The sequence below is a fragment of the Gossypium hirsutum genome, chromosome A12 (assembly GCF_007990345.1).
Source record: "Gossypium hirsutum isolate 1008001.06 chromosome A12, Gossypium_hirsutum_v2.1, whole genome shotgun sequence".
NCBI lineage: Eukaryota > Viridiplantae > Streptophyta > Magnoliopsida > Malvales > Malvaceae > Gossypium > Gossypium hirsutum.
Genome location: NC_053435.1, coordinates 81,221,059 through 81,238,183, shown reverse-complemented (window position 1 = coordinate 81,238,183; position 17,125 = coordinate 81,221,059). Strand labels below are relative to the sequence as shown.

General features: G+C 26.5%; 1 protein-coding gene across 1 annotated transcript; it reads right to left on the bottom strand.

Moving 5' to 3' along the window:
* Positions 1-2,873: 2,873 nt before the first annotated feature.
* LOC107948183 (phospholipase A1 PLIP1, chloroplastic) lies at positions 2,874-16,060 on the bottom strand. Its single transcript, XM_041082819.1, has 6 exons — positions 15,365-16,060; positions 11,991-12,110; positions 4,857-5,498; positions 4,187-4,702; positions 3,600-4,076; positions 2,874-3,527 (listed from the first exon to the last, which is right to left on the bottom strand). Exons 3-6 carry the CDS (start codon positions 5,463-5,465, stop codon positions 3,108-3,110), a joined length of 2,022 nt encoding a protein of 673 aa, XP_040938753.1. The 5' UTR covers positions 5,466-5,498; positions 11,991-12,110; positions 15,365-16,060; the 3' UTR covers positions 2,874-3,107.
* Positions 16,061-17,125: the final 1,065 nt, after the last annotated feature.

Here is a 17,125-nt window from a genome sequence, read left to right as displayed (position 1 = left end):
TTGAATATTATTTTCTTGTTGTTTTCTCCCTATTTTGCTACCATATTACTATTAGTTGCTACTATTTTGTTGTTATTGTTTGGATATTGTATAAAACTTATTTTATTATTAATTTTTTTCTTAGTTTAAAGGCATTTGTTAATTTTGTTATTATTTTAGAGGTATCTGCTTGCTAAGTTACATCTATCTTAGTGCTATTTAAGTCTACATATTTTTTAAAATTTATTTTCAATTTGTTGGAAAATATTTATTTTGATTTTTTTAGTATTTTTGATGTATTATATATATTTAAAAATTATATAAAAATAAATACGGGCGAGCCGATCCAGGTTCGAGTTTTAGTATTTTTATTTGGGTCGGGCTTCGACAAAATTTTAAGTCCATTTTTTGGGCCCGGCCCGGCCCAAGCTTAATAAATGGGCCTAAATTTTTAGTTGAGCCCAGCCCGGCCCGGCCCGGCCCATGAGCACCTCTACTGCTAACTAATCTGCTAACAGTATACCAAATTATGTTAACAAACTAACAACCTATACTTTAACAACAAGGAGGATATGAGTTTAAGTGTGTTTAAATGTGTTTTTCTTTCAATTTAAGGGTTTTAAGTAGTTATGGATAAAAACAAACATAGCATTGTTTTGTTCCTGTTTATTCCATATTAAAAAGTATTTTATAATAATTTTGTACTAAATAAAATCGAACATGAGTGGTAAAACATAGAGTTATCCATGAGCTGGTTGGATCGAAACTTATCTTTACTCGACTCAAAATTTCAATTCATTGTTCAAAATATTATTAAAAAAAATGTATTATATTATATTTTTAAATAAATTTAAATTTTAAAATATTTTTTATTAATTATATCAAATTCAAGTTGATATCCAAACTCGACCCAGATTGAATTGGATGTACCAAACTGGGCGAGCTACCCAAAAATCTTAAAAATCTACTAACTCTATAAATTTATTTTGGTTTGAATATGCCATAAATTTATGTAATTTTAAATTTGAAAATTATTTTTATTTCTAGAAATTTAGTAAATTTATTTTTTAGTAAATTTATTCTATATTCTCATTCAATTTCTTCTTTAAACCAAACTTAACTCTCTAATTTCACCATAAAACTCTAAATTTTAAAATTATCTCAATTTAGTCCCTATTACTCAAAACTTATAAATTTATTTTACAATTCAATCTTTTTTTTCACTTCTAACTTAAAATTTCTATCAATTTAACCCCTAATACTTCAATTTATTCAACATGAATAACATCTGAGAATCCACTAGTTCTAAAATTTCAACATAAATCAAGTAGTATTTTGTTCTAGGATTCTAAAAACATGAAAATTTCAAAAAAAAGAACTAAATTGACTTACCAATTGAACTTTGAACCTTAAAATCCCTAATTCTCCTTCTTTCTTTTCTCCTTTCTTTTCTGTTCTTACTTTTACTTTTTGTTTCTTTTATTTACTTTGTTTTATATTTTATTATAATAGTATAATATAATAATAATTCAATAATAAAATAATATTTAATTTAATAATAAGTAAATAAGTAATTATTATTAATATATATGTATTTTATTTTACCACATTTCATTACCTTCACCATCCATTTATCATCTTTTGGCTTAATTGCTCATTTAATCTCTTAACTTTTCTCTATTCTATAATTCAACTTTTACCTAAATTCCAATTTAATCCTTACACCTAATTACCATTAATTCAAGCTAATTCACCTAGCCAAAACCTAATTAGTCACATAACTAATTTCGTAAATATTTTTAATAAATATTTATGAATCCAATTTACGAAAACAGAGACTCGAAAACACACTTTCCGATACCCGTGATTATTGGGCCGTTACTTTAATCAATTGGCATCCTTATTATTGTAATAACAAGGAGGATATGAGTTCAAGTATGTTTAAATGTATTTTTCTTTCGATTTAAGGGTTTTATAAAAACAGACATAGCATTGTTTTGTTCCTGTTTATTCCATATTAAAAAATATTTTATAATAATTTTGTACTAAATAAAATCGAATATGAGTGGTAAAATATAGATTTATCCATGAGCTGGGTTGGGTCGGAACTTGTCTTTACTCGATCCAAAATTTCAATTCATTGTTCAAAATATTGTTAAAAAATTAAAAAATATATGTATTATATTATATTTTTAAATAAATTTAAATTTAAAAATATTTTTTATTAATTATATCATATTCAAGGTGATATCCATACCCGACCCAAATTGAATTGGATGTACCAAATTGAGCGAGCTGCCCAAAAATCTTAAAAATCTACTAACCCTATAAATTTATTTTGGTTTGAATATGCCATAAATTTATGTAATTTAAAATTTAAAAATTAATCATTATATTTTTATTTCTAGAAATTTAGTAAATTTATTTGTTAGATTTTAAAATTTAGATTTATTATAAGGTTATTTTTTTAGATACATGACTATCAAATAAGTTTTAATTTTAAAATGTCGGATCAACGTATTTAATAAAAAAATAACTATGTTAATAATTGGACTTGAATTTTAAAATCTGAAAAATAAAGTGACTAAATTCCTAAAAATAAAAGTCCTAGGATTGAATTCCAAATTTGTGAAGAGTATAGGAGTTGATTATAGATGATTATGGGTGAGTGTACCTAAATGGTCCCTATATTATAGAGACTTGATCAAATTAGTCTCTCTACTTTTAAATGGATCAATTTAATTTCTGTACTGTTAAAAAAATTCAAATAAGGCCAAATTAGAATAGAGAGACTAATTTGATCCAGTCCCTATAATACAAGGACCTTCTAGGTACTTTAACCAAGGAAAAACATTACAAAAATTATAATACAGTTTTGTATACAAAGCTTCCTGTTGTCGACCAAAACATTTACATCTTATTAACACATAAAACAGTATTAGTATAAATCACAATGAGACACAGCAAATGACTAATTATAAGTTCAGTGATGTACATGTTTCATTTTTTCCCTATTTCTTCCCCTTCAATGTCATGAAAAGTTAGGGAGGGAGATTAAAGATGATATATATTATATATATATGTGTATGTGTATGCTATTAACATCATTTGCATATCAAAGAAGGAACTCAGACACCAGTCATTATCTCCTTGTTTGAGAACATCATTTGTCTATGATGGTTCCATGTGCGAGGGGATGGTGAAACGAGCAACGGCCATAATAAGCTTGTATCCGATACTGTCCTCGTCGTGAGGCTCGGGACGGTCTTTTTGTGTTGCCTTAAGACCCCATTGATTGCTTTCAAGTAGTTGCTCGAGTCATGGTCTCGTAAAATAGTACCTTCTGAGCCATATGCCGTAAGATCACTGAGGGTATCCAATGGATGAGGACAATAGAGGAAAGCCTTAAGTGCTTTCGTGGAGTATCCGTTATGTGTCTTGTCTAATTCGTAAAGAGCGGTTCCGAGAGGGAGTAGGGGGTGTGGCGGAGACGACTTCTCGCTCGGTTGGACAATGAATAGTTTCCCAAGCGGAGTGTACAAAAGTTTCTACATCAAAACAACAATGAAATGATGAATTGGGCTTTTTTCCAATTTCAAAACGTTTAAGTTGGTACTTACATTTTTTAGCAAACAACGGTGAGATCGGAGGGAACCAGGCAAACGCTTGAGGACAATAGCAACATGGTTCGGATATTTGCAGGAAAAGGCTCTAGGGACGATGTCTCGGTGCATCATCACGCAATGAACATGGTTATCGTCTAACCCGAATTCTTCCAGTATCTTTTGACCTCCGCAAAACACAAACGGTGACCCAAAAGTGACAACCGGTCGAAGAGCAGAAGGCTTTACGACTTTCTTAGCTAACAACATTAAGCTAACTAAAAGAGAAAGACTTCCCCCAAGGGAATGACCGGTGAATTGAAGCTTCGCACGGTCCCCGTGCCGATTTAGATGATCCATAATTTCAGGCAAGAATTGTTCATATATGCCTTTTGCAGCTTCATAAATTCCTCTATGAACAAGCACATCAGTATCCTCAAATGTAGTAGGCTCGAACAAAAGGTTCGCCTGCCACGATGCTAGAGAGTCGGACCCCTGCAAATACGAACAAATATAACCTATCAAACATCACGGTTCGATAATCGGGTCTTCACAACAACATGGCTGGCTTGAACCGTGCTGACCTATCAATATGAACTGCCTACCTGAATTACAAAACAGCGAGTATACGTGCTCAACTCGTCGCAAACAAACCATTCGCAAGGTGATGACTGCAGAGACTGAAGGTCCTTTGCCGTCTCTTGTTTTTCCTTCTCCCCAGATCTAACCACCGCAGTCATCGCCGATGCTGCCATGTATGCAGCCACCTCCGAGTTATATACTCGAGGCGAATTCTCCCCTTCCATTTCATGCTCATCCCCGGATCTACGCGAATCCCTTTCATCTTCCACTGGTGACTTAAATCCAGGGGACAAAAGACCCTTTGCTCGTGACTGAACGTAGTACGCAGCCGAAGCAGCAATCTCATAAACAGCAGATAGGCTGATCAGACGCTTCGTCTCAGTACCCTCAACTTTCTCCAACTCAGTACTTTTTGGGGTAGCAACAGGTACACGAATAGAATCCTGATCCATTTTGGCCTTGATCGTAGCCACTTCCGCTTTCTTTTCGATAGACGATGTCACAAACTTTAGACCGTAATATTTTCTTAACTCCATTCCCTGCACACACACACATATATATGAATGCGAGAATGAAGCACACGTGCGCGCACACACGTACACATATTTACATATATATATATATATATGAATACCAGAATAAACTAGTAGTTTCAAATTTTAATACATAATTGCTAGAACGGAAGATGCATACCTCAATCTTTGGTATGACATAAGCTATGTTGCATAAGAAGGCAAGCTCAGAAAACAGCTTGGTATCAGACAATGGAACTCGAACTAATAATTTCGAGAACGATTCACGGTCGTACACCACTTCGTCTCCTTCTTCATCGGAGTTGTAGTTCACTTCGCAGCCACCTTCATGTTCATCTTCATTGCCATCGTTTTCGTTCTCATCATATATTTCACCTCCTTCAACACCATCTTCTATTTGTCTATGTTTCCAACGACTATGAACTTCCAGCAACCTATTCACCCAATTCGCCCTCTTTATTTCCTCCTCTTCATCATCATTGTCGTCGAACCAAAACGACCTAACTGAGTTTGGAATTATGGAACTTGATATTTGAACCGGCAGCAACGATGGAAGGATCCCGACCGAACTGCTCTTTGTCATGGTCGGCTTCGTCGATGCAGCGGCACGTATCCGATTGATAGAACAACAAAGGTGATTGTCAGAATAAGACCTTCGAATGCCAGCTTTATTCATGCTGGAATCCAATCTTCGAAGCCCGTTGATCTCTTCCTCTTTCGCCTTCGAGGCGACTCGAGAGGTAGGGACAGCCATGGATGCGCATGCCATAGCTTTTCAATCAGAAAAATAACATAACTTTTCCTACAGAAGAGTGAGCAACGGGAAATTGGTAAGGAACATTATAAGGGACAGTGTATGCGATAACAACAAGGGTTTAAAGATGCATAAGTTTTGTTCTGTGATAACCAAATTAGCAAACGAAACTAGTGTTAGACTTTACCAAAAAATTTGTGATGATGTTTAGCTATAATATGCCCAGTTTATATACGAGATTGTGTTCTCTTATCGATATAGATCATGGAACAAAGACGATGCTTTTTTTTTGTTTTGACCCAACAATTGAATATGTTTCAACCCGTGTTTTTAGAATCGAATTGGATTGATCAGCTGAATCAAGAATCTATCAATACATCAATTCGAAATAAAGTAAAAAAAAAATCAATTGAATTAGAATAATAAACTGGTTGAACTGGATTTTATATATTTTTAATAACTTATTTTATTTATACTGGACAAACTATCGAATCGAAAATTGATAATTTGATCGGTTCAACTGTGTGCGGGATTCCAAAAACATCGGTGGGACAAAACATTAGTGTCGATGAAATCTATGATGTATTGCTTGTTTGATTCTATAAGATTTCAACTACTCTGCTCTATTTTTCCCATAGACTTCAACTACTTTTATTAGGACAAGAAACATCATCTACAATCTAGCCTTTATTTAACTTTTGGTTTCAATATGCCACCAATCTCTGTACTATCCAAACTTCTAAAATTTAGTCCTTTGTTTTCCATGCTTCAATCCCTCTACTAGTCCAATTTTAAAATTAAAATCCAATTCATAACATTGATTTTTGTTAAATTTAAATAATAGCAGAAGTCAGTTAATAGTATTATCAATTGAATTTTAATTTTTAAATAATAAAAGTAGAGGATTAAAATTTTGAAACTAAAAGCTAAGAGGCTAAATTTTAAAAATCCGAAGTGTACTAGGACTGGGGACAAAATTAAACCTTTTTTTTTAAAATGATTCATGCAATGTTTATTCTGAAGAGTCCAATTTCAGATAGCTGTCACCAATTTCGTGGCTTGTTCCCTTGGAGTAGTCATGTTTAAGACGAAAGTAGGGCTAAGGTGAAGTATCTATTTTATAACTGTAAATTTGTAAATTAAGGAAAAATAAATAAGAAACAAGCGTGATTGGAACAAGAAATCTTTAATTAATTTTCACCAAATTAACATAAAATCCAAAAAAAAAAATTCACAGCCATTAAACTAATGTTTAATAAATTAAACCCAGAGTTAAACATATTCATAATTTATGTATAATATAAAACTACCTCCTTCGAGAGCCATTAGAATAAATAGGTTAAAATCGTCCTTTTCAAGCTTTTTTTTATAACTTTTATGGGTTATTTTTTATCTTTTCAGTAATTATATAAGGTTAATTTTATATTTTAATTAAACAAAGATGAATATATATATAACTAATTTTGTTAAAAGCATGTAATTTTAGCTTGATTGACATGGATATTATTATTAATATAAAAAGACGTGAGTTCGAGTGCACTGAAACAAATTACCTTCCTATTTATGAGTTTAGGAGAGAATGATAGGTAATTATGTAAAAAAAAAAAATTGTCTAAAGCATATATTTACTTTAAAGTATTAATTAAGTCTAATAAAAGTTTTTTTTCACCACTTTCTTCTTTTCATTTACTTCAAAAATTTTCCAATATTTTTCTTTTTTTTATTCAAAACCTTAAATATTTTTTTATTCAAAACCATACTCTGTTTTTATATTTATTTTTTAACGATGAGTACAATTTATTTAATTTATTTGTCTTTACTTTTATATTTCTGTATATTATTTTTTTATAATTACATCTATATATCATATATATATTTACATTATATTACAAATTCCTAGAACCCTAGCTTATGTGAAAAATCAGCCCCTCTGAAAGCCATTAGAATAAATAGGTTAAAGTCATCCTTTTAAGTTATTTTTTATGAAGTTATTTTGGTCTTTTGATTAATTATATAATGTTAATTTAGTATTTTAATTAAATAAGGATGAAATATATATATTCTTAACTAATTTTTTAAAGTATATATTTACTTTAAGCTATTAATTAAGTCTAATAAATGTTTTTTCTTTTCTTTTCATTTACTTCAAAAATTTTCCAATATTTTTCTTTTTTTTTATTCAAACCCTTACACTCTTTTGTATTTATTTTTTTTAACAATGAATATGATTTATCTAATTTATATATATTTATTTATATATACCTATATATCGTGTATATATATATATTATATATTACAAAATCTCAAGCCTTAGTTGATGTGAACAACCTAACGTTTTACCACATGAATTACTCTTTATTTTAAATTAATTAATATTTTTTTAAAGTTTTGTGATTAGTTTAAAACAAGAATGATTATTAGTAAAAAATAATAATTTTTACCCATTATCCTTTTTTTCTTAAATAAAAAATTACTATGTCATTTATCCTCAATAGAATTTTTTTTTTATTTTACAAATAAACTAATAAAACAAATACAGTCTTATAACTCATATCTTTTCAATCAGAGAAACTACTAAACGTCTAGCATTCTTTCGCGCTCGACACCAATGAATTTTTTTATTTGATGGAAAGAGAAAAGAAGACTATGCCTTTGTCATATGAAATGTGAAATAGTAAGTAATAATAGCATAGCACTTCGAATTCGATATGAATTTTTTTCTCTCCAAAATATTAGATTATGTATTGTAATAATATGAGAGAAATGTCATTTTCAATTTTATCTTAGCTTTCGTGGCTCATCTTAGCGTTACAAACTTTTTTCTTTTCACACCATAGACTATTAATAATATTTATGTTATAAAATAAAAGAGTACAAAAAAAAAGACTTATTTTCTTTCTTTTTTTTATAAATAATTGTTAATTTCTTCACTATTTAAATAAACTCTCTAAAGTTTCTTCAATTGAAGAAGTTTATGAGAGAGTTCTTATAGTTTAAAGTTATTTATATATTATTGATATATAATATATATGAGAGAGTCAATTTCTTCACTATTTTTATAAGCTTTTTAGAGTTTCTCATTTAATTTTATTTGACAAAAATTTCATAAGAGAAGACTTATAGTTTAAAATTATTTTATATATTATTGATATATAATAATATATATTATATGAAAAATAGAAATAATAATCAGAACTTTTCCTCCCCAAACTTTCATAGCCTTTGCACCTTTGAAAATAAGTAGCTCACCATGGTTTATTCAGTAGTTCATCATGTTATGAGTAAACTTAAAATCTTATAATTTACCCCGTTATTTTTTTAAATAAAAAATTATTAGTCCTAAATAGAATTTTTAATTTACAAATAAATTAATAAAATAAAAAGACATACACTTAGATATATTTTTAAAAATAAATTAAAAAAATAAAAAGATACATACTTTTATGTATACTTAAAGAAATTAAAAGGTTAATTTTAATCTCATATTAACTTAAAAACACTTCCATAACTCACCAATGTCAATTTATTCACTATTTTAGTAAGCTTTTAGAGTTTCTTAATTTAAAGAAATTCACAAGATAAGGGATGTAGTTTAGGCTAAATTAGTCTTATATGTCACTTTCTTTTTTCAAAATTTAAGAAAATAAGTTGATTTTGAAAGGAGTGTGTGAAAGCACGTTTAGTTAATGCATTTTCCTTTAACAGTCATTTCTCAATAATCAGAATTTAAATAAGGTAACAGTAAAATCTTTTAAGGGCAACAGTTATTTTTTTTATTCGTATCAGTATCATTTATGTTGTTTATGCTTTTGAGCATTAATATCGTGAATTTAGAAGATTTGAAAAAGAATAAAATACTGAAATTAGATTTAGAATGTTATTAAATTGATGTAACATTATGAAGGGTTGGTTATTTAATTTAATCATATGAATTCAGTAAATTTTTTATTTAAAGAACTTGAATTATAAACTCTTTTACTCTCTATGAATTTTAAAATAAATTTTAATTAAAATATTAATGTGATTTAGAGTATTATTTGTTATGGTCATTAATATTTGAAGTAATTAAACTTGAATTGCATGTTTAAACTTAAAAGACATACAATTGTATTTCATTGAGCAATGATCCTAAAAGTTTTCAATAATCCATTAAATCATCTTTTAAGTTAGTTTTAAGTTTATTTCATTGAACTTTGTTAATAATTTTTTATAATATAATTTTTTAATATATATATAATATTATCTTAAATGTTTATAGAAAATTGTACTAGGATTTGTATAGATAGGATATGAATCTTGGTTTAAAAGTATAAAAAGCCCTTAAATTAAAAAAAAAGAAGTAATTCAGTCTTTTTTTTTTACATTCAATTGGGTATTTAGACATTTAAAATGCATCAAAAAGGTCCTCAATTTTTTTCAAAATAGCAATTAAACTATTGCTTCTTCTTCTTTTTTTTACACTCAATCGGGTACTTAAATCACCTTTATTTTTTTCAGTTAAAGCCAACACATGTCACAACGACAGTGTGACATGTGGCAAAAAAAATTAAAAATAAAAATCAATAAAAGTTATAAAAATGATTAAATTTTAATATAAATATTTAAAATATTTAAATTTTATTGAAAATTAGAAAAAGAATTATAAAAATTGTAAAAAAATTATTAAAAAATTGTACGGGGGTATCTATTGATTACTAATTATTCATGTTATAAACAATCATAAGTTATTTTTAATTAATTAATTATTTTTCTTTTTCAGATTGATTATACAAAAAATTTATCATGTATTTAATTTGCTTTTTATGTGTGATGTTATTAATATTTTTGGGTTTTCAATACTCCTATTTTATTTTGGACTTACTGTTTTCTTTTTCTTTTATTTTTTATTGTCAGCATATGCAACATCATCAACTTTTTATGTAATTTATTTTTGGTTTAACGATGTTTGATATAGTGAATATTTCAAATTTGAGTATTGAAAGTTTTAATAATTTTTAATTTGATAAGAATTTATTATTATAATTTTAAACACTTTTTATTAAATAAAATTTTAAAATGACAATATAAAATTTCAAAACATTTATAAAACTAAAATTTAATATTAGAATAGTTAAATAAAACAACTATATATCTTTAAAAAAAACATTAACCACACAATTATATTATAATAATGACTTAATCTTATATTAAATTTTATTAATAAAAATAAATTAGTTTAAATTAATCTAAACAATAATATTATATTATTTTTTAGTAATGTATTTTTAAGATGATATATAAAACCCAATTTTTTATTTTTTATTATAAAACTAATTAAAGTTAAATTATTTTATAAAATATTTCTTTTATTTCTTAGTAAACATCATTTCAACGTTACCTTTTTAACTAAAGATAAAATCAATTTCGGTGAAGATTAATAAATTTATTAAAAATTTTATATGTTTAAAAAGTAAAATTAAACGAAAATAACAATCAATAAATTATAAAAATATCACTGTTTTAAAATAATAATAAAATCAAACCACACAACACCCAATGATTTTCCTAATTAACACTAAATTGGGATGATCCACTTACACTGGTATAAAAATGCTTCAGTTTTAATAATAATAACTTATTTAGCCTTCCAACTTTAAATTTTTTTTTAATTCTCACCTTTTTTACCTCTTAAACTTGCACTTTTTATCAAATCATCTCAAAATGGATGAGAAAGTTACTGTTTTTTAACTTTGCTGACGTGTCATACATGTGGATTGTCATGTGGGTGACAAATAAACATTTAATTTATTTTTTTTAAATTTAAAAACATATAAAAATTATTTTTTAAGAATTAAGAATTATTAAAATTATTTTTTAAATATTTTAAAATTTTAAAAATTAATTAAATGCTGAAATGTCATTCAAGTTAACTTTACTATCCATTTGTGGTGATTTGACAAAAAATACAAATTCAAAAACTAAAAGAAGAAAAAAATAAATGGAAGGTTAAAATGCCTTTTTGGGTACTTTTTTTAATAAAATTAGAGGATAAAAAAAGTCATTATGCCTTAATTTTACACCATTTTGTATTTCTTTATACAATTAATATTTTAATGATTTAACTATTGAATTTATTGATATAATTTGTACTTGTCAAGTATGTAAAATTTTGAATTAATTTGACATCAGTATCATATCGATCTAAAATATTATATATATTAATATATATTGAACGGTTAAATTTTTTTAAATAAAATAAATAATTAGAATTTTTTTAATTAATATTGAATTTAACATGCATTATATATATATATGAATGAAATATAAAATATAACAGCTGTAATATTAAAATATTAATCATACAAAATAATTCAAATTTTAAATTTAATAATATTTTCAATTAACTTTTATTAAATCAACTTTAAAACTCGAATTAATTAATACTATTATTTTTTAATATCAATATATACAACTTTTGTTAAATATAGATAATATATAAATAAAAAATATGTTATATGAAATAATATATTAAGCATAAGAAGATTAAATTTCGTCACGTACCTGGAAAGAAACAAAGACACTACTGTTGTTGATCTCGATGGCCATATTTTTTGGTATTCATTACTTCAAAACAAGGAATATCCTCCATTCTTGAAAATCCCCGTCGTCGCTGCTCAATCCCTTTAGCCAAAAATCGCAAATAAAATATTTACTGTCGTCCGTCATGCATTGCCAAGTCCAACAACTAAGAGTACGATAATTTGCAATCCTTTTTAATGTTTTAACGGATTAGAGTATATAAAAATTAAGGAATAAAACAACATTTATTCTTTGGTTTTGGTTACTTTTTCAAATTTGTCCTTAATTTTAAAAATTATCAGAGACTAATGTGGACCTAAAAAATTTTAGTTTTTAAACTTAAATCCCATTAAAGTGGGATGATATAGCACTTTAATATTATACCACATCATCACTTCAAAATGCTTAAATTTTATATGTAGTATAAAATATAAAACAAATTATTGAAGAATTATAAAGATTTTTTTAACTTTTAAACAAAATTTTGAAAAATGACATCATTTGAGAGTGCCCGTCATCTTGCCTTTAGAAAATCTTAATGTAGAGACCAATTTGAAAAAACAAAAACTGTCATAATCTAAAATTAAAATGGGAGAAAAAGTTTAAGGATCAAAATGAAAGAAATTACTAAATTTAAGGACTAAATGTTATTTTATCCTAAAATTAATAAATATTGAAATGTTTCAAGAATCCAAAGCCTAAAAAACTCCAGTGTTTGTTGCAATGTTACAATATTTACGTAATATTATTTATTCAAATTTCTAGTTTTGAAATCCCCGTTAAACTTTCAAACCTTGCCCTTTGGAGCCATCGAGCTTGGGGCCACCGTCTTTGAAATAGATATATTTCATATTTTCCAAGCTCTAAATTAAACTGGAAGTACCTATGCTTTCTTATCTAGAATTATCTTCATAAATATTAGTAGTTTTCATTCAATCAAAATCATGAACTAAGCAGAGACTGATGGAACTAAAAATTTAATAGAAGGGTTAATTTTAGTAAATATCCTCATTTTATTACCTTCTAAATTTTAAAAATATTTTAATTAAATCCTCAAAATATTAATATTAGTATTAGTATTATATCAATTAAGTTATTTTGAAGCTTAACTTTTAATATAGACATTAAATGCTAGTTTGTATATGATGTAAGTATATTTAGGAATAATATCAAATTTAGCTGTTAATGTTTATAGTTTTTGTCAATTTATCTCCTTTTTTTAGTTAAATTTAGTTATTAACTTTTTAAAAAAAGTAAAATAATTTATCTTTAACGAAAATATTGACTAAAACATCAACTTTCAATGATGTTAAGGTGACAACAAAACATCAACTTTCAATGATGTTAAGGTGACAACCAGTTTGACCATCCATGTATGCTTCATACTGACATTACACTATTTATCTTATATGCCATGTTAAAAAATAATGTAAAAGTTATAAAATAAAAAAGTTCATAAAAATTTTAAAAAATTAACATGAAGTACATGTGGATTGTTATGCGGACTGTCATGTTTAAAAAATTAATTATTTAATCAATATTTCCATTAGAAAGCAACAACTCAATTCTTTTTGAAAGGTTGAATGCCAAATTCGACTATTTTTTAAAAGACTAAGAGCCAAATTTAGTTTTAAAAAGACTAAAATTGACAATATGTTATATATTTAAAATATGTTGATAAAATTATAAATATGTAAGATAAGACATGTCACTAAAATTTAATAAGGCTATTTCATTTTATTTAATTTACTAAATTTAAATTGTCCATGTAATAAAAACACGTATGTTTATATTTTGATCTATGTGTCTTAAAATTTTTTTTAAGTCTAACACTTAAATTGATGGCTAGACTAATGGAAGTGAATTGATATGATATTTGATACTTTTAAGACTCAATTTATGGTATTAAAGTTTGAAAGTTAATTTAAAATTTGGATCATGCTTTGAGGACTTTCGGTGAAATTAACCCAAAGTAAAAGAAGGAAATCTGTATCAACTCCCCCCCACCATCAATAAAAGGCTTTTTCATGGTTGGACACTTGGGCTTTAATAAGCCCCCAAAGTAGCAAAGTGGCTTGCTTTTGCATGCGCGCCACGTGTTAATATACCAATTTAATGGACTAGCCTACCTTTAATTTCTAACCAATATGATTAATCTTCTATATAACGTAACTTATAATAATTAATACTCCAACTCATCATTTTAATGCATTTATTTACTATTATGATTATTGTATATAATCATTTCAAAATATGTTTTGCACCACGTGGCAGAGCTGGAAATGTTTTTATTTAAATATTTTATAATTAAAAAATTTTAAATTAATATTAGTGAAATTATATTTTAACTTTTTAAAAATGATAAAAATTAATTTAATTATTTAAAAATTATAAAAATATAGACTATTAAAATTATGAAATTACATTTTTATGATAAATAAATAATTTAATTTTAACTCCTAAAAACAATTTTTCTGATTTCGCCACCGTTTATAACATGTAAATTTCTGAATTAATTACATTGAAGAATAGAACTAATAATAAGAAAAAATTAAATGTTGAAAAATTGAGTATTTGATTTTTATTGATAAATTTTGCACGTGTTAAATTTATATTAAAAATTTATTTGATAAATTAGTAAATATAAGTTTGAAATATAATTATGTTCTTTAATAAAAGTAAATATTAATTTTTAAATATGATTTATTTTTTAATTTTAATCTTATTAATATAATATTTTTATTATTTTAGATAGTTTTTTATAAGAGGTAAATATGATGATTTAAATATCTATCTTTTAAAAAGATAATTTAGTTTAATTTTTTAATAAAATAAAATCAATTTATCATCTTCACTGCTTACCTACTTATCATATCCAATCATTTTTTTAAATTTTATATTAAATAAAAAATTAAAATAATTATCAAAACAATGTTGAAAATAAAATTTCAAATATTAACCATAAATTATTTGATAAATTTCAATAATTAGATGTTAGTGTGACTTATATATCTAAAACAATGAAGTCTTAAATATACTTTTTTTAGCCATATATATTACCTATTTACATGCATGATCAGAGTCCTCTCAGTCCTTTTATATATTCAACAAAAAACAATAATTTATTTCAACATTTCGCGAATGAATGCACGTGAATGAGCTGCTTGTCTAATATTCAAATTAAACGCCAAAAAGAAAGAAAGAAAAAAAGAAGAAGGTTAGCTAGTGTATAACTTTTTTTTTTCACGAGAAAACAATAAATTCGTTTCAAAGTTATGATCTTCATCAAGAATTTAGCAATGTCTTTCTTTAAAACAGAGTAGAAATTAGTAAAAGTAGGAAGTAATGAAATGTACCTTAGTTTAGGAGGAGATCGACGACAATGCTAAGGAGAGATCGTACAATGCTGGATCGCAATATCGGAACCGATCGATATGAGAAACGTAAAAGAGAAAAGAAAACTTGAAAGCTGAGTCAAAATTGATGAATTCGGAGAAGAAAATACAGGCTGAAAAACGGGAGCATCTTTTTGAATTTCGAAATTGAAACAGACCTTTTTTTTTTGAAAGTGAGATCTGTTTATAATTAAAGAAAAAAGGATGAAAAAATCAGAGGAGGAAGAAGACTCTCACAGTCTGAGAGAATCTATTCACGTGGACAATATGAGAGGTTCGTTCCAAAACATGGATTTCAATGACTAAAACGCCCTTCTTGTTTTCCGAAGGCATTTGCGATATTATGAGGGTAAGTAGAGGGGTAGAAACGTAAATTCAGTAGATCCTCGCCGGCCAAATGTGTGTTTGCATGAAGCGCCCCACTGCCAGTTGCTGCCACATTTCCAGCCTTTAATTGGCTGTCTTTCTGCTCGATCCCTTATTTCCCGCCAATTTACAACCGCCTGTTACGACGGAGGCACGAAAATCAATTGATTTGAATAAAACCAGCCTTTGTGTGGTAACCTTAGAAATCGCCACGTATCACTATAGACAAAGATTATCCCCCAATGTGCCTTTTAACCAAAAATGTTGGATCACCACGCGTCATCTGAAGAAGGGCTATCAGCATCTGCATCTCTCGTGTTTTTACAAGGTTTATTGATTTTCAATTTATTCTCTGTTTTCCTTTTTCTCGACGATTTTTTTTTCAGGTTTTCCTCTTGGTTAAGCAATAATGTTTTAACTAGACAATCAATTTAGGTATTAATATGGAGAATAATATTAAATTGATTAAAAAAATAATTGAATTAATAATTAAATTAGTGAATTTAAGTTTTTTTTAATTGAATTAGTTAAAATTATAAATTGATGATAAGTTTAATTAATAGTCCGATTCAAAAAACATTAAGATTAAAGAAAATATTTTTAGAATAGGTTGGTGGTTGAATTAATTAGACAACTAATTTTTTATCAGAACAATTTGTTCAATTCAATATACATAAATTATTAAAAAAATATAAAATTTAGTTCAATTCAATTGTTGGTTCAATTGCTCTATAACAGTTCACGAATCAATTGAAGTAATGTAATCAACATTGATTTTGAATTTTAAGAAAGAGGTAACAATTTGGTTTGGACTGATTTTGAAAAATTATGAATGTAATGTAGTATTTTGGTTTTTAAAAGCTCATCGGCTTAATTTTTTTATGTAATTAATTTTTAGTTTTTTTAGAATTTATAAGTTATTTTTATTAATTTAAATATAAAATGTTTATTTCTTAAATATATATAAATTATAAAAATAAAATTTATTTGGATTTGTATAATTATAATTTCCTAGTTTGCGAATGGAAATTTGAATCAGATCCAAAAAATTGAAGTATAAATTGAATCAATTTTTAAAACTTGAGCCAAATGCACTACGTTTTGAATTAATTTTCTACTTTTTCAAAATTTTCACTCAACCTTAAATCTTGTTATACCTACAGTGAGCTTGTCTCACATTCTGTCAATTTTGTTGATCAAAGCCACAAACTAAAATTATATTATGAGTGAAGAATACTGGTGAGCCCATGACTTTACGAGCCCAAGACCTCATAGACTCACACCATGGAGGACATGTCCTTGACGTGGACAAAATACCTTCCACTTAAATGTCATATATATATATATTTGTTGGTA

Coding starts and splice junctions, on each gene's coding strand:
- LOC107948183 (XM_041082819.1), bottom strand. CDS start 5,465: ATGGCATGCGCATCCATGGCTGTCCCTACCTCTCGAGTCGCCTCGAAG. Junction 4,703..4,856: donor ATGTCATACCAAAGATTGAG/GTATGCATCTTC, acceptor GTGTGTGTGCAG/GGAATGGAGTTAAGAAAATA. Junction 3,528..3,599: donor ACCGTTGTTTGCTAAAAAAT/GTAAGTACCAAC, acceptor GTTTTGATGTAG/AAACTTTTGTACACTCCGCT.